A 16,492-nucleotide genomic window follows, 5' to 3' on the forward strand; every position below is an offset into this window, starting at 1 on the left:
AATCGCAATGCCGTTCGTTGCTCGTCGATGAGTGGATAAAAAGATCACGTGAAAGCTTCGGCGGGCGTTCATCGTTTTGTGTTTTTTCGTAACCACTTTGATAGGTATGTATACATACTTACGTTCACCATTCGAAACCATTCGTAAGAAGAGTATCGAGACCCGAACCTGGTCTTTGGAGTAACAGGTTCCGTATAATGTTAAATGATATCCCGATGAAATTTCTCTGGAAGGGGATTCTTGATCGATGGAAGTGAATGACCTTCCGTAATGTCGACTATGTAGTCCGTTCATCAACTGTAACAACGATTTGCGACTGACAGGGTAATTGTCAAAACTAATTACACGTATACCTCCCTCATATATCATCGCTCTTGTCCAGTGACGCGAGAAACGAACGGGGAAAGGTAAAATATTTTACAAAAATCAAACGTCTTCGACACTTTGTTCTGTTCTACCATAGATATATCTATGGTTCTACTTCTTTTCTTTTCAAATTATGACCCAGTTTATTAATTGCTGGATAGAAAAACGTCTGAATACTTAATTAATATGTCGTTCAACTGCCTTTCTTGATTACGTCGAATAGGGGGATTCTTAATTTTACGTAAGAAATGGCGAAGGGGAAATTGGAAAGGGTGAAAATGCAACTACTTTCAGATTCTATAGAATACATGAATCTACGAGCTAGACTTTCTCCCGAAGGTATATGGGAAAAAGATTGTACAGAAATAGTTGAGGTTTACCGAAGGTTATTTGTACAGTTTCTCGTAATTACTATTCACGTCATTAATAATTTGAATTGACAAGGACCAAAAAACAACCACTCGCCGCTAAATTTGAAACTCTGGAGAATTTCATTTCGAAATTCCATGGACCGCCATGTTCTGATTGATTCGAATAATACGCGCCGCGCTTTGCTATTTTCATTGATACGTCAAGTGCTGTTATCTAACGGATTAACAATAAACTAACAAGTGAAAAATTTAACAACAAATTGGCAATCGATTATGCGCGTACGTAGTTTTCGCGCGCGCCACGGCAAAGCGCCAACAGTCAAAGTCAAAGTCAAACCATGGGTCCACAGCCAGCAGTCACACGTGAACGATGAAATCAAAATTAATATTTACTTAGCTCATCGCTGAAGTCAGTCGTCGTTATTAAGTTGTTCTACTAGAAAATATTGACGGAATTTTTTATAAAGCCCAATTAAAAGTGCGCGCAAAAGATAGAACGTCCAACTCTTGAGTTACGATCGCTAATTCCACTGCAGCAGGATACAAATCTCTTGAGGGTTTTCAAAAAACAACCAGACCCAAAAGTATTCGCGCTGTTTACGTCAGAGAATAATACGTGTAAAATTTTATAGAAAGAAAAAACGTGCGCGATCAGTTTCTTCGTGCCAAGACGTCGCAAGTGGTTCCTGGAGAATTTATTTTTGTAAGTTTATGAAAGCTAATACTATACATCCTGCCATCATCATGGTCATCATCATCGCATATCGTTTCTCTCTCACGAAACCATATTTCTACCTCTTCTTACGGTAATATACTTTACGTTATATTTCGATTTAATGCGTTCGTAATATTCAAGAATTCAGATCGCTTGTTTTTACTCAAATAAGATAAATCATTGGAAAATTATTCATTATTTGTTTACCCAGTTCTTCAAATTCGAACGTTTACAGCCGGTTGTTTACTCGTAACTGTCTATGATATTTTAGATCAATAAATTTTCTTCTCATAAGCATCGCATCGCAGAGGTGCGAATCTTTTTGGATTTGATTCAATTCGAGCGATACAGTTCACGAGAAAACTATACGTCATATTCATCTAACGTATGATCATCATGACGCTGAAATAAATGCCTCATATGAATACTTATATCAATGTATTGCTGTTCGATCAAATTTCATCTGCAACACACCCATAGCATACCCCATGCATCAAGCACACGCAGATAGAATAAATAAATGGCGTCGCTTTTGCGCGTATTCCATGTATGTACTGCTCGATGCCATGGTGTAAAGTAGCGGTAATTTGTAGCCCCACAAGTTTTCGGCTCATCCCACCGATGCTAGTCGACAACACATCTTCGTTTCATCGAAGCATTTTTGCTGAGTGTAAGAAATACGCAAAATTTGTTGAAATCTGCCGTCCATGTGTTATTTTCATTCATACAAACGCCGATCAATAAGGCGCGTGGATTGCAGGGATGCATTTTGCTATATGGCGCCCGCGAAATATTTCGTATGTTTGGTCTAGAGACATAATAATCGAGAACTTCAATCACTTCTTATACGATCTTATTTTTATTCAACGTGGTCGGTGCAGCACTTGAGAGCTGTTGAAAATTCTAAACATAATATATGGCACATATGTATAAAAACGGAGTAAAGATTGACGTTGCACTGCCGGTCCGATGAATGTCCTTGTATTAATAATATTTGTCCTCAGGATATAATTGAGTATGAAGAGGAGAAGATGAGAAGAAATTTAGAAAATAAAAACCAGTCGGGGAGGTTGAAATTGTTGATCACGGTACACCGTGGACTTTGGTAGAACTGAACATCATTTCTGACGGAAAATTGTGAGGGTAAAAAAAGATAGAATTTCCAAATTTATTATATTTCGATAACAATCAGCACCAGAGTCCGACGACCTACATTATAGCTTTCCCTGCTTGTAAGTACATGACTCATATCTGAACGTCATTTTTCTATATCGGGTGACATCTAGAAAGCTTCAGGTACAAGTAACGCCTATAATTGAACGAAAAGTTACCAAATTCATTCACCGAATTATACTTGAGGAGTATTTGCATTTCTATCACGTCATTCATTCATTCGTTATAATCGCTGGTGGGGTTTTACGATGCGAGTAGTGCATGGTGTCTGCATGTCAATTATTAACGGAGTAAGAAAGAAAGCGCTCTTCGATAAATTCAGCTCAAAAACACTGCGAATAATTCACTCAGAATGATGCATTGAATTGACACGTTAAATGTACGCAACATATTAAACTTAATCGGTATAAATTTTGACCGACTACAGTTGGTTACAACGGTAAGGTTTTTATGAATCGACCAAAAATCGTTTTCAATCAGATTGGTTATTTATTAATTTTAATTTTCTTCTGCGACTTTCTGTAATCAGAGAAACCTTTTTACTTTCGATTTTCTGTTAGACAAAATCGTTAGTGATTCACGTATTCAAAATATTCGAGCACCTAGCGAATCTCGTAGCGAATAGTAAATTTTCAGAGAACTTCATGTGCGTGATGCCTACTTGAAGTCCAACATCTGCTCATCAGTAAACAGTTTTTTTTTTCAATGTTTTTAAATCGACACCGTTGGTGTACGTCTTATGACACGGAATATTTGGACTTGTAGTAGGGAACGTAAAGAGGTGCAAAAAAATGCGAGAAGAACGGGTTTGAACACATAAGACTACGTGCACAGAGAGAGAGAGAGAGAGTGTGATGAAACGAGAGCGAAGGAGACGGGTAGAGAAAGAATGAGATTCCGTATTGCTGCCATTTATTTTTATTCCCATAGGCAAATTCGGAATCGGATCGAGCCAACTTCAGTACCTACTATTAGGAGTGGGATATATCGCGCGTTTCTGGGATATCGTATCTAAAAATATTCGTCACAATGGGTCACATTAAGAGAGAACGAAACCCCGCAGCAGGCTCCTATTCGCAATGACATGAAATAAATTAAAATAGAGGCGCAACAGGGGGACAAAGGCTCGTTGTAACTCATAAATCGACGTTTCAGATATTTCCAGCTGTCGAGTAAGCTTTATTTCTCTTCGTTATTTACCGCAACGTTTAAATCTTTCAACGTAAACTTTTGAGAAAAAAAAATAATTTACACCTGGCATCCAGCGGAGCATAAGAAACGGAAAGTGGAATATTTAGAATTCCACCTATTTCTTTCGATTAGTCTGAAAGAGAAGAAGACACCACTAGCCATGAGGTATAGGCGCCAAATCATAGGCAACTCAACGGCCACATGTGACTCGTGCGTTGACTGAAGATTGCTAGTTATCATCAGTCAACGACTCGTGTGACTTCTTCAAGGTTTCATCGATACAGGATGCTGGGGCCACAAGAATCGAAGTCTTTTTTTGTGATTACTAGCGATAACTGCCTCGGGGAAGTTATGGTTTGTACTAAAAATATAGTCTGTAAAGACAAAGGTTTCGAGTATGCTTCATGGTATGGTTGATCTCCCCGAATTTCGTTGAGTGAAAAAGAAAAAAAATCGCAGCTGGCTCGGAGAGTTTCACGCCACAGGGACCACTGCTATAACATACAAAGCTCACCGCCCACGTATGCAGTGATCATTTTTTTGTCGGACGTTTTTTTAACGCTCCAAAAAATCGCGGAGGTTGAAATTTACGCGCGCACGATGTGTGCGAATACTTCGCTGGACTGGCCTACAGGTGAAGCTGAAATGTTGGAGGGAGGGAAATTATCTCACTGGCCCGTTTTTATAATAAGTTTTAAGTGATTTCAACGTCTCGCAGCTGTCGTAGAGTATTTTCGTTGAATATTGCGAATTCTTTTTGTTTTCATCTTGTTTTATTCTTTCTCATTATATTTTCTGAGTCACGCCTTCCCCGGGTCATGTGTAAATACCAACGTAATTCGGGTGACTCTCGGCTCTAATGGAACAGAGAAGACGAAATTAAAGCAGATCGTTGTTAGAATGTGTAGGTATACTGTACGATACGTACCGTCTAGAGTTTAATCGGAATCTTTGTTCTCGAATGTAATAATAATCTTATTAAATTGCGTGTCTTGATGATCACCGTCGACCGCATCCGGAATCGCGAACGATTACGATACGGAGAGGAAAAGATATTCAAAAATAGATCAGACGACGCCAACGAGAAATAGGTAAGGGGTGCCCTGGCCGTGACTCGATCCTTCTACCTTTATTCATCGAAGTGGTTGCACCCTGGACGACTGCCACGTTTGAAAAACCAAAATTAAACTTACTGCAATACAGTAAGCAACGATATCATCGGCCTAACCGACGCGGGATCTACTCGGAAACAGTGTCGGAAAAATGCGGCGCTACGAGATATAACGACTGCAGCGTTGATATAAATAAATAATATCGTTACTTGAACATGGAATAAAATTCCTTTTCACTTGACGCGATTATTTGTAGATCTGGTTGGATATAAATTAGCTATCGTCACGACGATCGGGTAATGCGTATGCCCTAGTTATTATGCATTTGAAAAGTTACCTTCTGTGCACCTGTCTAACGTTAAATGATCCACGCGGTTGTACGCATCGCGTAATTCGAAGGTTAAACATCGCGAAGCTGAACTGTTTAAAAATAATATTTCCTTATGAAATAACAGTAATAGTTTCACGTACCGTACATTGTTTGCGAATAGCATTTTCGCTCTCCTCTTTTTTCACTACATTCATAGCGGATTGCCACTGTGGAATAACCGTGAATAGTATGCAAATGAGTGATCGACCATTATTTATATTATCATTATTAAATTTAACTAAGAATCGAATAAGACGCAATCGATAACGAAATTTGTTCGATACTGTGGAATGAGCTGTGGGCTGATAATTTTTCATTTCAAACCTTCTGGATTTCCATTTATTTAACGGGATATCGTTATTCCGAAAATTTCTACGTCGCTATCGCGTCGCTTAAATAGATCTTTCGAACGACACTGTTTCTCAGTTTTAACAGCCGAACAAAAAAAATCTAAGAATTGTTGGTTTGTTTTTGTTCACAAGTATTTCGGATGATTACTTCTAATCAACACCGCGTCCGATATATAGATCTCATTAATGATGAGAAAAATCTGAATCATATCGTAATTTTAACATTCTGAGGATTTTTGTTCGGTCATTTTTTATTCCCAATAAATTTGCGGAATTATTACCCACCGATTACAAAATATCCAATGTATGACCTGCATTACTTGTCACGTATCTATTTTATGTTAGCGTTTAAACGTGTGTTATATTGTCATAAATTGTCTGTTTTATTATACATACATGCCTCAAAGAATCACGTCTTCACCGCCGAATTGAAATACTGCAAGTATACGAGTACTGTACGGACGTTCTTACATCGGTCTTTCGACAAAATGGCCGCAGAATTAATTCTCGGTCGAATTTCGAAATTTTTCAACCGATTATGTCATTAAAACATTAATACATGAAATACACGGAATGAAGAGAGAATTAAAAAAGGGAAGGAGAAGGAAGCGTGAATAGAAGAGATTCATTTGGCGATGATATAGGTATGTATAAATAGCTGCGATTGTGAGATGTCCAAATTTTCCATTCAATGAGTTATACGTTGCTAGTTTGCACGTCTTTAGTCGAGACCTTTAATGTACATATTTTTATTATTTTCTCGTTGTTGGTTTTATGATCTTCAGAAGTCGCGGGCGTATATTAGGTTCTTCATAATTTCGGTCTATTATACACCTAGAGTGACTAACGAATTACCAGTAAAAAAAATCACGTGTGAATATTACAGGGGCTTTTGTATAATTGAAGAAAAATTACTACGATGATGCAGAAGTATTATTATTACGTAATCAAAGCACATCCATATAGAAACGATGAAAATTCTACGTATATATATAACTCGAACTGATCTATGGTCTATGGTTTTTATTTATAAGTGTACAATAGAATTGCTATACGTATAATGTGTACGACAGGGATATATGTTCATCCGTTACTATTGTTATGAATAATAGCCAGAGAGAATAAAAAAAATATCTATTATACTGTCCATACCGTTATACATTATGGTTTCTGGGACATGATTATTATACGATCATCGTCGATCAGAGTAACGCCATTCGCTTCATCCAATAATCTATACTAACTGTTGCTATACGGCATGTTCATTATATGTAGTTATATCATTTTTACCTTGGCTGTTCATATAATGATCAACAGTCCTCGATTATAACTCGATATAAACGCATCTTTGATGAAGTTCGTCAAAATACGTACAAATTTTATACATCACTCCGAAGAGTGATTCGTTTGGGGCAACTGTAATACCTCTATATTGTCCTGATAATAAAATTCGTTCTCAATTACCACGAAATTTATGAATCGACTATTTTGCTCACGGCTTATGATGAATTTTTATCGCATTCTTATCAGGTTGATGAAGTGAAAATTATGGTGAAAATGGCGTTAAGTTTATCGCCATGGGGTACTAGAGTCAATCTCCAGATTACTAACACTTGATCTCAAGTGCCTTTGATTAGATCGCGACGCTGCAAAAGCATCCTATCTAATACTCTTACAATTAGAACGAACGAACACATCTGCTGACCAACGGTCGAGATACATATCTAAGTTCACAAACACGTGTGCGACATCCGATCGAATAAATTCACACGGTACAAAATGGCATATGTGCATTCATCCTGTTTGGACGTCTATAGATCAATCATAAATAAACTGAAATGATTTTCATATACATAATGGGGATATATCGCCTTGAACTTGAGATTAGCGTGCGCATTTCTTTGCCGCCATCCGTTCAGAATTTTATTCGTTGTCGTTCGTAAATTCTCGGTAGGTTTCGCAGAATTTCGGCGCATCGCTAGTTCACTTGTTTTCAGTCCGGCAAAGGACGCGGAACGTGTCAGACATCCGATGAGCTCAGTCGGAGCTGACGTAGAGAATTCAAGCAGAACACAATGGTGGAGTAGAGAACATACAAGTGTGTGAATTGCAGTGATTAAACATACCGTGATTACAAAAATAATTGACCTTAATTGTCCCGATTTGAGTTATGCGTTGACATAGGGCGGACTCGCCGCTCTGAAAATGGTAACTCACCTTTATTTACTTTTGCTATTAACCTAGAAATATTCAATTAAGAGTAATAGGTTGATTTCCGATAATGCAGTTCCATTATTGTCGGTTTGTTTTGATTTTTTTTCTATAAGTTGCCGGTTGTCCTCAGTTTGAAAAGAAACGATAAAGTCAACAGAAGATTTTTAATTACGTGAGCTAGACATTCACGTGATTTATTTTTAGTGGTATTCCTCGAGTCTCGCAAGTTTCAATTTCAACGTGTATACCTATTTTTCATGCACGTATGATCTCGATACCAATTGCATAATTCGTAGCAGTTGGCTATAAAATTGAATGAGGGCAACGTAAAGCGGATAAGAAACACAAATTTTCTTGGGTATTCAAAAATATTCCGGCATTTGAACACTTTTATCCATGTTACCTACAGTTATTTTTGTGTTTTTGCTGTCGAAAAAAATTCACACTGAGGTGTCAAAAATGAATTTGTAATTATTGTTATTGCACGACCTATATTACGAAGTATTTCAAAACTTCATCTTGGAGCACGTATGGTGCTTTGGAGCGCATAACAATTGCCCACATTTGTATCACCGAGGTGACACGTGATTCATAAGTAAACGAATTTCAATTTTGCAAATATCGTGTATATATTATCTGCTCTTTTATACTCTTTCATTGACATTCATGTGATCTGGTAATTTCTGTACCCGCCGAAAAACGAGTAAAATTATGCTGTTAAAATTATTTGATTATTGTACAGGAAAAAAACTTGAAGTATTTTCTTTCAATATCCTAAAATCACACTTTGAGAGCTGCTACATTATTTCTTATTTTAAAAAATGAGGTCTCTTCCTGTTATCAAACAGCTGATTACATTTATGTATGATAAACGAGCACCACTTCCTCCTTTCGTTTTTTATTGGATGGTTTTGGTTGATGCTACAAGGGCCTTTGAGTTGTATGATGTCAAATGTATTGCAAACATCTATCAGTTCTCTGTAGGAATTGTTTCTGATAGAATACGGTAGCTACTACTTTGAAGTTTATTACAACTGCAGAATTTGTGTAGTAGAATATCGTACGATTATTTTTTTACTCTTGTAAAAAATACTGAACTCGAACGAGATAATCCTTATCACTTACCCATGTCTAGAATAATTCCAATGATAACTCGTGGGCCTTATTTCTAATACCAGCGTAAATGTTTACTTGATACCAATATTTACACAAAAGATCCCCATTCTGTTTTACATACATTTCTGTCTAGCTACCGCTTTGGTTCAACAATACTTATCTACTTTGATAAACAGCGCAAAGCCCATTTATTAGTAATAAATAACAAAATCTCTCATCCAATATGCATTGAGACAACAAACAAGTTGCTTATCGATTAATAATTGAATGTATTTAAATACATAACAGATTTGTTTCAACTTTGATTGGCTCATGAATTAGATTGTTGATTTAGTATACTTTTTATTAATTTGGTCTATTGTATCGAATCGACTGATTCTTGGGATCAAATTGACTTGTAACTTGACTGCATGCTATGAAGTTTGCTCACCACAGTTCCATGATGCTCAGACAGTTTTGTGAGTTTCAATTAATTGTAGCCCGGCTGCTGTGAAGTTAGATCAGCAAGATATTTTCAGCATTGCTCCAAAGAACGAGGCAAAGTTGCATCTATCCTTGGTTGGCTACTCTTAATTGGGGTAGTAATTGATCAAACAATCAGCTAAACCAGCTAACTTTAATCACCGTCTATTCTATAATTAAATATTGACGAACTACAATGTTTATTATAAAATTTGTAATGCTGATCATGAATCAATTGAGTTCGTTTATTTAAGTTTTCATAACAAAAGCATTCCTGCGACTACATATTTCGAAACTTTTCAAGTTTCTTGACAACATGTTATGCGTACAAAGACCCATGAAATTCAACATATTTTTTGAATCATCTTTACGAGTTTGAACTTGAATCTCTTCATTGAATTTCCTCGATTCCCTTTGGTTAATGCCTATAGAAGAGTTTCTGGGGTTTCCATATACTTAGAAGAGGTCATCATATCTAATAGCTTCTTGAATTCAATAGCTAGAGACAAAGAGAAATTTCGCCCATCGCTATTCATTTTTCTCAAGTCGTTTTGATTCCTAGTTTATGCTCATGTCACTGCTTACCATTGTCGCTTATGATGTTGCATTACGTTACATACTCACCTTGACCTACAAACACAGTAACAATCAGTACAGTCACCTTCTCCTTGATACACTACTTGTTATTCATTTGCCAGGGTTATCTTTAACTTGAGATTTAAAAGTAGTAAAATGCAGAAATTTTTTTCATGCCTGAAGGGAACAATGATCACCTTTTGTCAGGAGTGTTTGGCATTCAATTCTTGTGTCATTTGATGGATCTGAAACAGCAGATGAATACAATAAATATCTCTTCTAGAGCATGTGAAAGATTCTGAGAATCTTAAGAGTGAAAGTCCTCTGGCATTTCAGTTAGTTACCTGGTATAATGTTGAACAAGTCAATAAGCGATGAGAGCAATCTTTATACAAAAAATATTTCATCCCTCTGTGCATTCATTCCATAATTATAAATTACATGAACCAATATTTTTTGCTCATTGATGCAAAATTTATTATTCCACACGCAGATACGTGCTCTGCACGTGGATGGTTGGCAAGTTTACTTTATATACAAAGCAAAGAGTTATAGTACCATTCCACAGCTATCAAAAGTATGTGAGTTATTTACTGACCTGTACAAATACAAGATGCTGTCATTACTAAAAACTAGCTAGTAATTGAATGCGTCAATATTTATGTTTTTATAAGGAGACATAAAGGTTTGAACTACATGATGTTTGAAGCAGCATTCAAATTATGCTCCATTTTGCTTTAGAATCAATTGTAAGATTAACTATTTCTGTTTGTTTCAGTGCGGGCTGTGGGCACATAACGCATTGGCCTAATGTCTGTATGGTCGACAAGCACTGCGCGAAACTCAGTGTTTGAAGCGGAGGGTGCACCACCTCCTTGCTCTCATTTACCGGTTCACACACATTCGCATACCCAGCAGTTCAATAATAACAGCCATTGCTTCCACAAACGAGCATATAGTTGTCAGGTACGTCTCTTTAATTGACAATTGTTATTATCCACCAAACAATTTGCTATGTGAGAGGTGGAAATCAACTTTGATTGTATTCCTAAAGTATGATGTTAGGGTAACTGATTGCACTTATTTCTTGCTATCAATATAAACGTCCTTTTGTTCTTGGTGCTTACTGTTTCTTGGGTGTTCAACGAAAATGTAAGTGATACAGTTTGTACATTGAACAGTATTTGGTTGAATTGATATTATCTTCACAATTTATAGTGCAATAGATTGATTCTCAAGATGTTTTTTTAAATTTTTGCTTCTGGCTGACGGAAAAGAGAATTGAATGATTTGATAACTTTATCGATTGATAGGAAAACAAAAGATTTTCATGTCACTTACACTTTGCTATCTTATGTATACTAAATTTTATTTGATCTTCAATCTAGTAATCAAATTTTGCATGTTCATAGGGGTCTTCCGAAATGACAAATAACTATATTACTAGCCAGGTTGTTTTTTATTTCTTGCTCGTTATGACGTAATCTATTGTTTGCGTAGTTAGACCTGTTGTATGTTTGTCTCTTTGTCATGGTTGAGAAGTTGGTCCTGTGTAGCACTAAACACTAATAAACTTTTGTTTTTTGTTTTTTATTTTGCAAAGATCCTAGATTTGCAGTGTCACATTGACATTTGAATGTCCAATGAACTACTTGCGAAAAAAAAAAAAAAGTATTGCAAATAGTAGTCTCCAATTTTCCAGTGTCTGATTGTTCTGCATATTGCAAAACAGTCTGATAAAATCATTTCATTGATCAAATCCTACAGTATCATAAGTTTCCTATTTAATGTAGCTACTATTTTCTTTGGTTCAGCACCTCTTGGTTTTTTTCTCTCCTGCGGAACTTGCGACAAGCACTTCTATTGGCACCATAATTCGGTACGTTTTTTCTGGCATATTTTTCGAAAACATCAGACACTAAACGTAATATGTGCTAGGAAAATCATTCAATCGACACTGCTATATCGCTAGACTTCTCTACCGCCTGAAAGAATTGGCTGTGGCATGGAGGTATTTTTCTACTAACATTATCTACAACACTGTTCAGACTATATTATCATATTTTACATTTAAAACGTTTTGTCTATCGGAGTATGGTTTATTTTATTTTTATGAAGGTTGTTTTATTACTTAAAAAAAAAATAGATAAATATCAGTGGTGTATAAAAAAAATATTAACACAAAAGTTGTAATTGTAGGTAATTTCTGTGTAATACGTAGTAATTTTATCTGCCCCCAAAAATTGTTTGTAAGAACTACTGAAAGTCATTGTTTTTCATTAGACAAAGATGTCACAATCGGGAGATGGACTTCATACTCCAAGCTACTTATCCTGGAGGAAGTTACAGTTGAGCAGAGCTAAACTGAAAGCTTCCAGCAAAACTTCAGCTCTGCTTTCCGGCTTTGCTATGGTAAGATCTCATTATTTAGAATTCCAAGCCAATCAAACGCATTCAACAAATTTCAAAATACCTTATTCTTGACTCGTTACTAACAGGTAGCCATGGTTGAAGTGCAGTTGGATTCAAAAACGGAAGTACCATCAGCTATGTTGGTTGCTTTTGCAATCTGCACAACACTACTTGTGGCCGTCCATATGCTGGCTCTTATGATATCTACGTGTATACTTCCAAACATCGAAGCTATTTGTAATCTTCACAGTATAAATCTTGTTAACGAATCGCCACATGAGCGCCTTCACTGGTACATTGAAATTGCCTGGGCATTTTCAACTCTGTTAGGGTTATTACTGTTTTTATTAGAGATTGCGATATTGTGTTGGGTTAAATTCTATGATATTTCACATGTTGCGGCATGGTCTGCATGTGTTGTGTTAATTCCAGTATTGATAGTGTTTGTCGCATTTGCAATACACTTTTATAGAAGCCTAGTGGCACATAAATATGAAGTCACAGCTTGCGGAATCAGAGAGTTGGAACTGCTCAAAGAACAAATAGAATCTACTGATCTTGAGGGCAGAAATGGGATGAACTTATTACAAGGTAATATCCATATTGTATAAAAGAATTTTTATTGTAGATAGCCTTCTCACGGAAGACTTGAAAAAGTATGAAAGTAAAGTACCAACTGAAAGACTTGACTTTATTCACGCTCAACGCGTATTATGTCGTAATTCGATGATAAGAATTTGAAACTGAGGTCATTTGAATGCTACGCCGTTCATACCACTGAATTATTACAATATGAAAGTAATATAAACAATATTCAAAAAGCTATGAAATTTTTGTATAGAATGCACATTTCTAACATTTGGAACATTATTTATTTATTACTGGAATTAGGATTATTTTCATCTGTGTTTCAATGAAAATCTTGAACTTTGTTTTTTTTCATCACATAACAGCGAACAGTAATATGCAGCGAGTTTGTGGCATCATGCTGTCCCTGTGTTAATAATTGTCTACCCTCTCATTTATCGTATCTGAACGCGGTAAAGTATTTGGATACACATACTCATATTGAAGCACTGAATCATGGCGGCGCCTGATACGCAAATATGATTTGTAATTCCTGAAAATTGATATCACATGCAATAGGAGAAAATTGACATTATTATTCCAAGTATTTGAAACACCTATGCTATTGATACACGTTCTTATTTATTTCATAGATGTTGAAAATCAGAATACTGTTGACATAATAGAATTAATTACTCATGACCCAAATCAAAACTATGAGTAATAACGATTTTTGAAAAACATTGAAACGCAGCCATTCGCATTATCGTTTTGTAATTTAATACGTTATATTATAATTCATGAGTACATTTTTTCGTGATATTCTCTTCATCCATTGTCATTCTTTTCTTGGGACTGATCTAGTCTTCCAATTTGGACGCTTGTTTGTTTCTTAAAGGTGGATACATGCCACAATAGAATCTATAAAAGACTTCATTCTTAATGCCACAGTGGGATATGTATTTCTGTGTGGTTATATAATGGGAAATAAGAGTTCTGGTTTAGTGATTTTCGATTTCTTATTTGCTCAGTTTTATTCAATAACAAAAAAAATGGATGATATACTGATTTAACCCAAGGTTATTCGAAGCAATCATCTTCCTATATACAGTAGTTATCTGAGCATATTAGAACAGAAATTTACTTGGATCGTTGTTAATATAATTAAACATTCCCTATTGTGCATAGTTACTTAACTTTTAGTTGTAAGAGCAGTAAGCTCTTTGAGAGTAAAACTCAAATCGTATAATTGTTGAAACGGACCCTCCAAATCTATTTTAAAATTAAAAGTGGAGGAGAGATCTCTCTTCTTTACATTTTTTAACTGATAAACATTTCTGAAAACTTTTTATCAGTTATTGTCAAATCGGAGTCCATGACAACAACTGCCTAACTCAGGCTATAAAAAGATGTCCTTTTTTTTGTGAATTCTTAAACTATTTTTCAAAGATCTGTGAGTTTTTACATGCCTAAATGCAATCATATTTTTAATTTATCATAGTACATGCGAGCGCATCTATATTTATATTCAGTTCTTCGGTCATGTTCATCGGTGATTTTAATCTTGTTCTTGCAACACGTTATGTAAAGTAAAATCGCCACACATCATTGGATTTTTTTCTTAATTTGAGGGCACATTAATTTTTTTTTTCATGGCAATGACAGTAGTAGAAGTATACATATATTTTATCAAATGTACACTACTTTTATTATTTATCACTATAAACTTACTATTTAGTAATCATCGTGAGATAGAACGTTGAATGGCTGAAGTTGTGTATTATATTTATATGACTATTAATGACAGAGTGTTATGAATGTGTAAAGTGTATCAACGCTAAAATAAAAATGACATCTCTAAATCTAATCAGAAAAAGTTGTATTACTATGTATGAATTAACAACTTGTAGCCATACAAACATTAATTGATAAACAAGGATCATATGAATTCGTACAGCCTAAAATTGTAGTATAGATAATTAGTGGTCTTACTCAAATGTCTTTGTCTACCAATGGAGGATCAACTTTCTAATCTCGTGCCTGCGAGCCAATGACTTCGTTCTCCCTACGTGCGATGATGTCACCACTGTCTAAAAGCTTGTTCTGAAAATTATTATTAATAATTGTTTTACTGTTATCATTATTGCTTGGGAGAGTATCCAGAAAAAAGAGGTGCGCACTTCTGGTATGGGATAGAAAGTTGAATGGTGGGCAGATTGTCGCCAGTAAAGGTCTTCCATTGTACCTACCACGCATACATCATTGTCCCAACACCCTTCTTGTATTTGACCAGTGTTTATATGATAATATATACCTCGCCCTTGTTTTTTTCCATGAAAGAAATATCCCTCGTATCTGTTTCCATTAGCTGTGAATGGATTGAAGAATTATGAATTGAAAGTAAAAACGCATTTTGACGAGGACTTGAAAATAAGTGACCTTTAACAAGCATTCCATCACCATGGTGGAGGTCCATCTTCCACATTCCTTGATAAAAATCACCATTTCCGTACCACATTCTTCCAAAGCCATGACGATTATTTTGCCAAAAATTTCCCTCATAGTAACTGCCATCGATGTACCATGATCCTCCGAATCCTTGCTTCTTTCCTTTCACCCAATCACCTATATAGCATTTCCATATCTCCTTAGACTCAAGGACTTTACCCAACATTCCGTATCCGTGTCGATATCCATTCCACCAATCTCCTTTGTAAAGCCATTTAGTTCTGGAATATTTTCTTTCCTAGACTTTCTTGACTACGATCTTACGTATATTCTTGATAAGAGTACATTTAAGTAACATAAATTGATTTAAATTTGTCAAAAAACTGCGACGAGAAAAAATACGTTTTCACGTTCTATGTATACCCGCTAAGTTGAAATCCCTTGCCGTCCTTCTTATCATTTTTCCAATCTCCTATATAACAGCTTTTCAGCGGCCAACTTGCGCTGAATATTGATTTTCGCCAACCATTTCTTTTACATTTTTCGAATTTAGTATCAGTAACAGAAACTTTCCTCGGTTTTAGAAACGGCATGACTTTTAGGACTACTCTAACAGGGCATGTGAAATGAGTTTCTATGATTCACCACGAATAATAGTAGTCTGAAAATGTAGAATTCTATTCTAATCGAGAAGTGACAGAAATAATGATACAAAAAATATCGCGCGCTTGAATGCGCCCGGGTCCGTCATTTCCATGACAACCTGCCAGATGCGCGCTTGTTGAACAGGTTTAAATTTATTGGGGCATTTAAATCGATTTCTATTTACGGTCTCTTAGCAGTTTAATGAAACTTGAAATTCTCTCATTTTTAATGACAAAATGGTACGGAGTGTGAATCACGTCTACAAACTTGTTAAGCAAGTTGCTAAAATTCAGCGGTCTCTTCTATCATCCCACCTTTTGAATTTTCAAAAGTGACATATGTATATCTCGACAGTGTCTCGAAGCGAGATGAAAATTGAAGTTTTGAAGTTGGCTGTTTATTGC

The 16,492-nt window shown here is 35.8% G+C and overlaps 2 protein-coding genes and 1 long non-coding RNA gene across 16 annotated transcripts; 1 reads left to right on the forward strand and 2 right to left on the reverse strand.

Annotated features, from left to right (window-relative positions):
• Positions 1–80: 80 nt before the first annotated feature.
• Positions 81–14,871, forward strand: LOC105683463 (calcium release-activated calcium channel protein 1). 13 transcript variants are annotated; one of them, XM_048652693.1, is made up of 5 exons: positions 1,147–1,164; positions 1,370–1,440; positions 10,795–10,982; positions 12,300–12,428; positions 12,515–14,871. In XM_048652693.1, exons 3-5 carry the CDS (start codon positions 10,827–10,829, stop codon positions 13,037–13,039), a joined length of 810 nt encoding a protein of 269 aa, XP_048508650.1. In that variant the 5' UTR covers positions 1,147–1,164; positions 1,370–1,440; positions 10,795–10,826; the 3' UTR covers positions 13,040–14,871. The 13 variants fall into 13 exon arrangements, with proteins under 13 accessions (XP_048508652.1, XP_012251489.2, XP_048508650.1 ...); XM_048652698.1 differs by lacking the exons at positions 1,147–1,164; positions 1,370–1,440 and adding exons at positions 11,182–11,895; positions 11,955–12,027 and having other exon boundaries at positions 10,843–10,982; XM_012396073.3 differs by lacking the exons at positions 1,147–1,164; positions 1,370–1,440; positions 10,795–10,982 and adding exons at positions 10,996–11,168; positions 11,831–11,895; positions 11,955–12,027.
• Positions 9,672–12,627, reverse strand: LOC125500303. Of its 2 annotated transcripts, none has more exons than XR_007277622.1 (2): positions 12,490–12,627; positions 9,672–10,261 (listed from the first exon to the last, which is right to left on the reverse strand). It is a non-coding gene; the product is annotated as an uncharacterized LOC125500303 (long non-coding RNA). The 2 variants fall into 2 exon arrangements; XR_007277621.1 differs by lacking the exon at positions 12,490–12,627 and adding an exon at positions 10,361–10,788.
• Positions 14,872–15,023: 152 nt separating the features above from the next.
• LOC105683464 (MORN repeat-containing protein 3-like) lies at positions 15,024–16,364 on the reverse strand. Its single transcript, XM_012396075.3, has 4 exons — positions 15,867–16,364; positions 15,435–15,724; positions 15,176–15,363; positions 15,024–15,098 (listed from the first exon to the last, which is right to left on the reverse strand). The coding sequence occupies exons 1-4, from the start codon at positions 16,034–16,036 to the stop codon at positions 15,024–15,026; spliced, it is 723 nt and encodes a 240-aa protein (XP_012251498.2). The 5' UTR covers positions 16,037–16,364.
• Between the last annotated feature and the right edge of the window lie 128 nt (positions 16,365–16,492).

The sequence above is a fragment of the Athalia rosae genome, chromosome 3 (genome assembly GCF_917208135.1).
Source record: "Athalia rosae chromosome 3, iyAthRosa1.1, whole genome shotgun sequence".
Classification (NCBI taxonomy): Eukaryota; Metazoa; Arthropoda; class Insecta; order Hymenoptera; family Athaliidae; genus Athalia; species Athalia rosae.

What these genes read in the sequence shown, in the direction of transcription:
- LOC105683463 (XM_048652695.1), top strand. Translation starts at nt 10,827, where the DNA reads ATGTCTGTATGGTCGACAAGCACTGCGCGAAACTCAGTGTTTGAAGCG. An exon ending in AACGAGCATATAGTTGTCAG is followed by an intron (nt 10,983 to 12,299) that starts GTACGTCTCTTT and finishes GTTTTTCATTAG; the next exon opens with ACAAAGATGTCACAATCGGG. An exon ending in TGCTTTCCGGCTTTGCTATG is followed by an intron (nt 12,429 to 12,514) that starts GTAAGATCTCAT and finishes CGTTACTAACAG; the next exon opens with GTAGCCATGGTTGAAGTGCA.
- LOC105683464 (XM_012396075.3), bottom strand. Translation starts at nt 16,036, where the DNA reads ATGCCGTTTCTAAAACCGAGGAAAGTTTCTGTTACTGATACTAAATTC. An exon ending in AAGGGATTTCAACTTAGCGG is followed by an intron (nt 15,725 to 15,866) that starts GTATACATAGAA and finishes AAAATATTCCAG; the next exon opens with AACTAAATGGCTTTACAAAG. An exon ending in TGATGGAATGCTTGTTAAAG is followed by an intron (nt 15,364 to 15,434) that starts GTCACTTATTTT and finishes ATCCATTCACAG; the next exon opens with CTAATGGAAACAGATACGAG.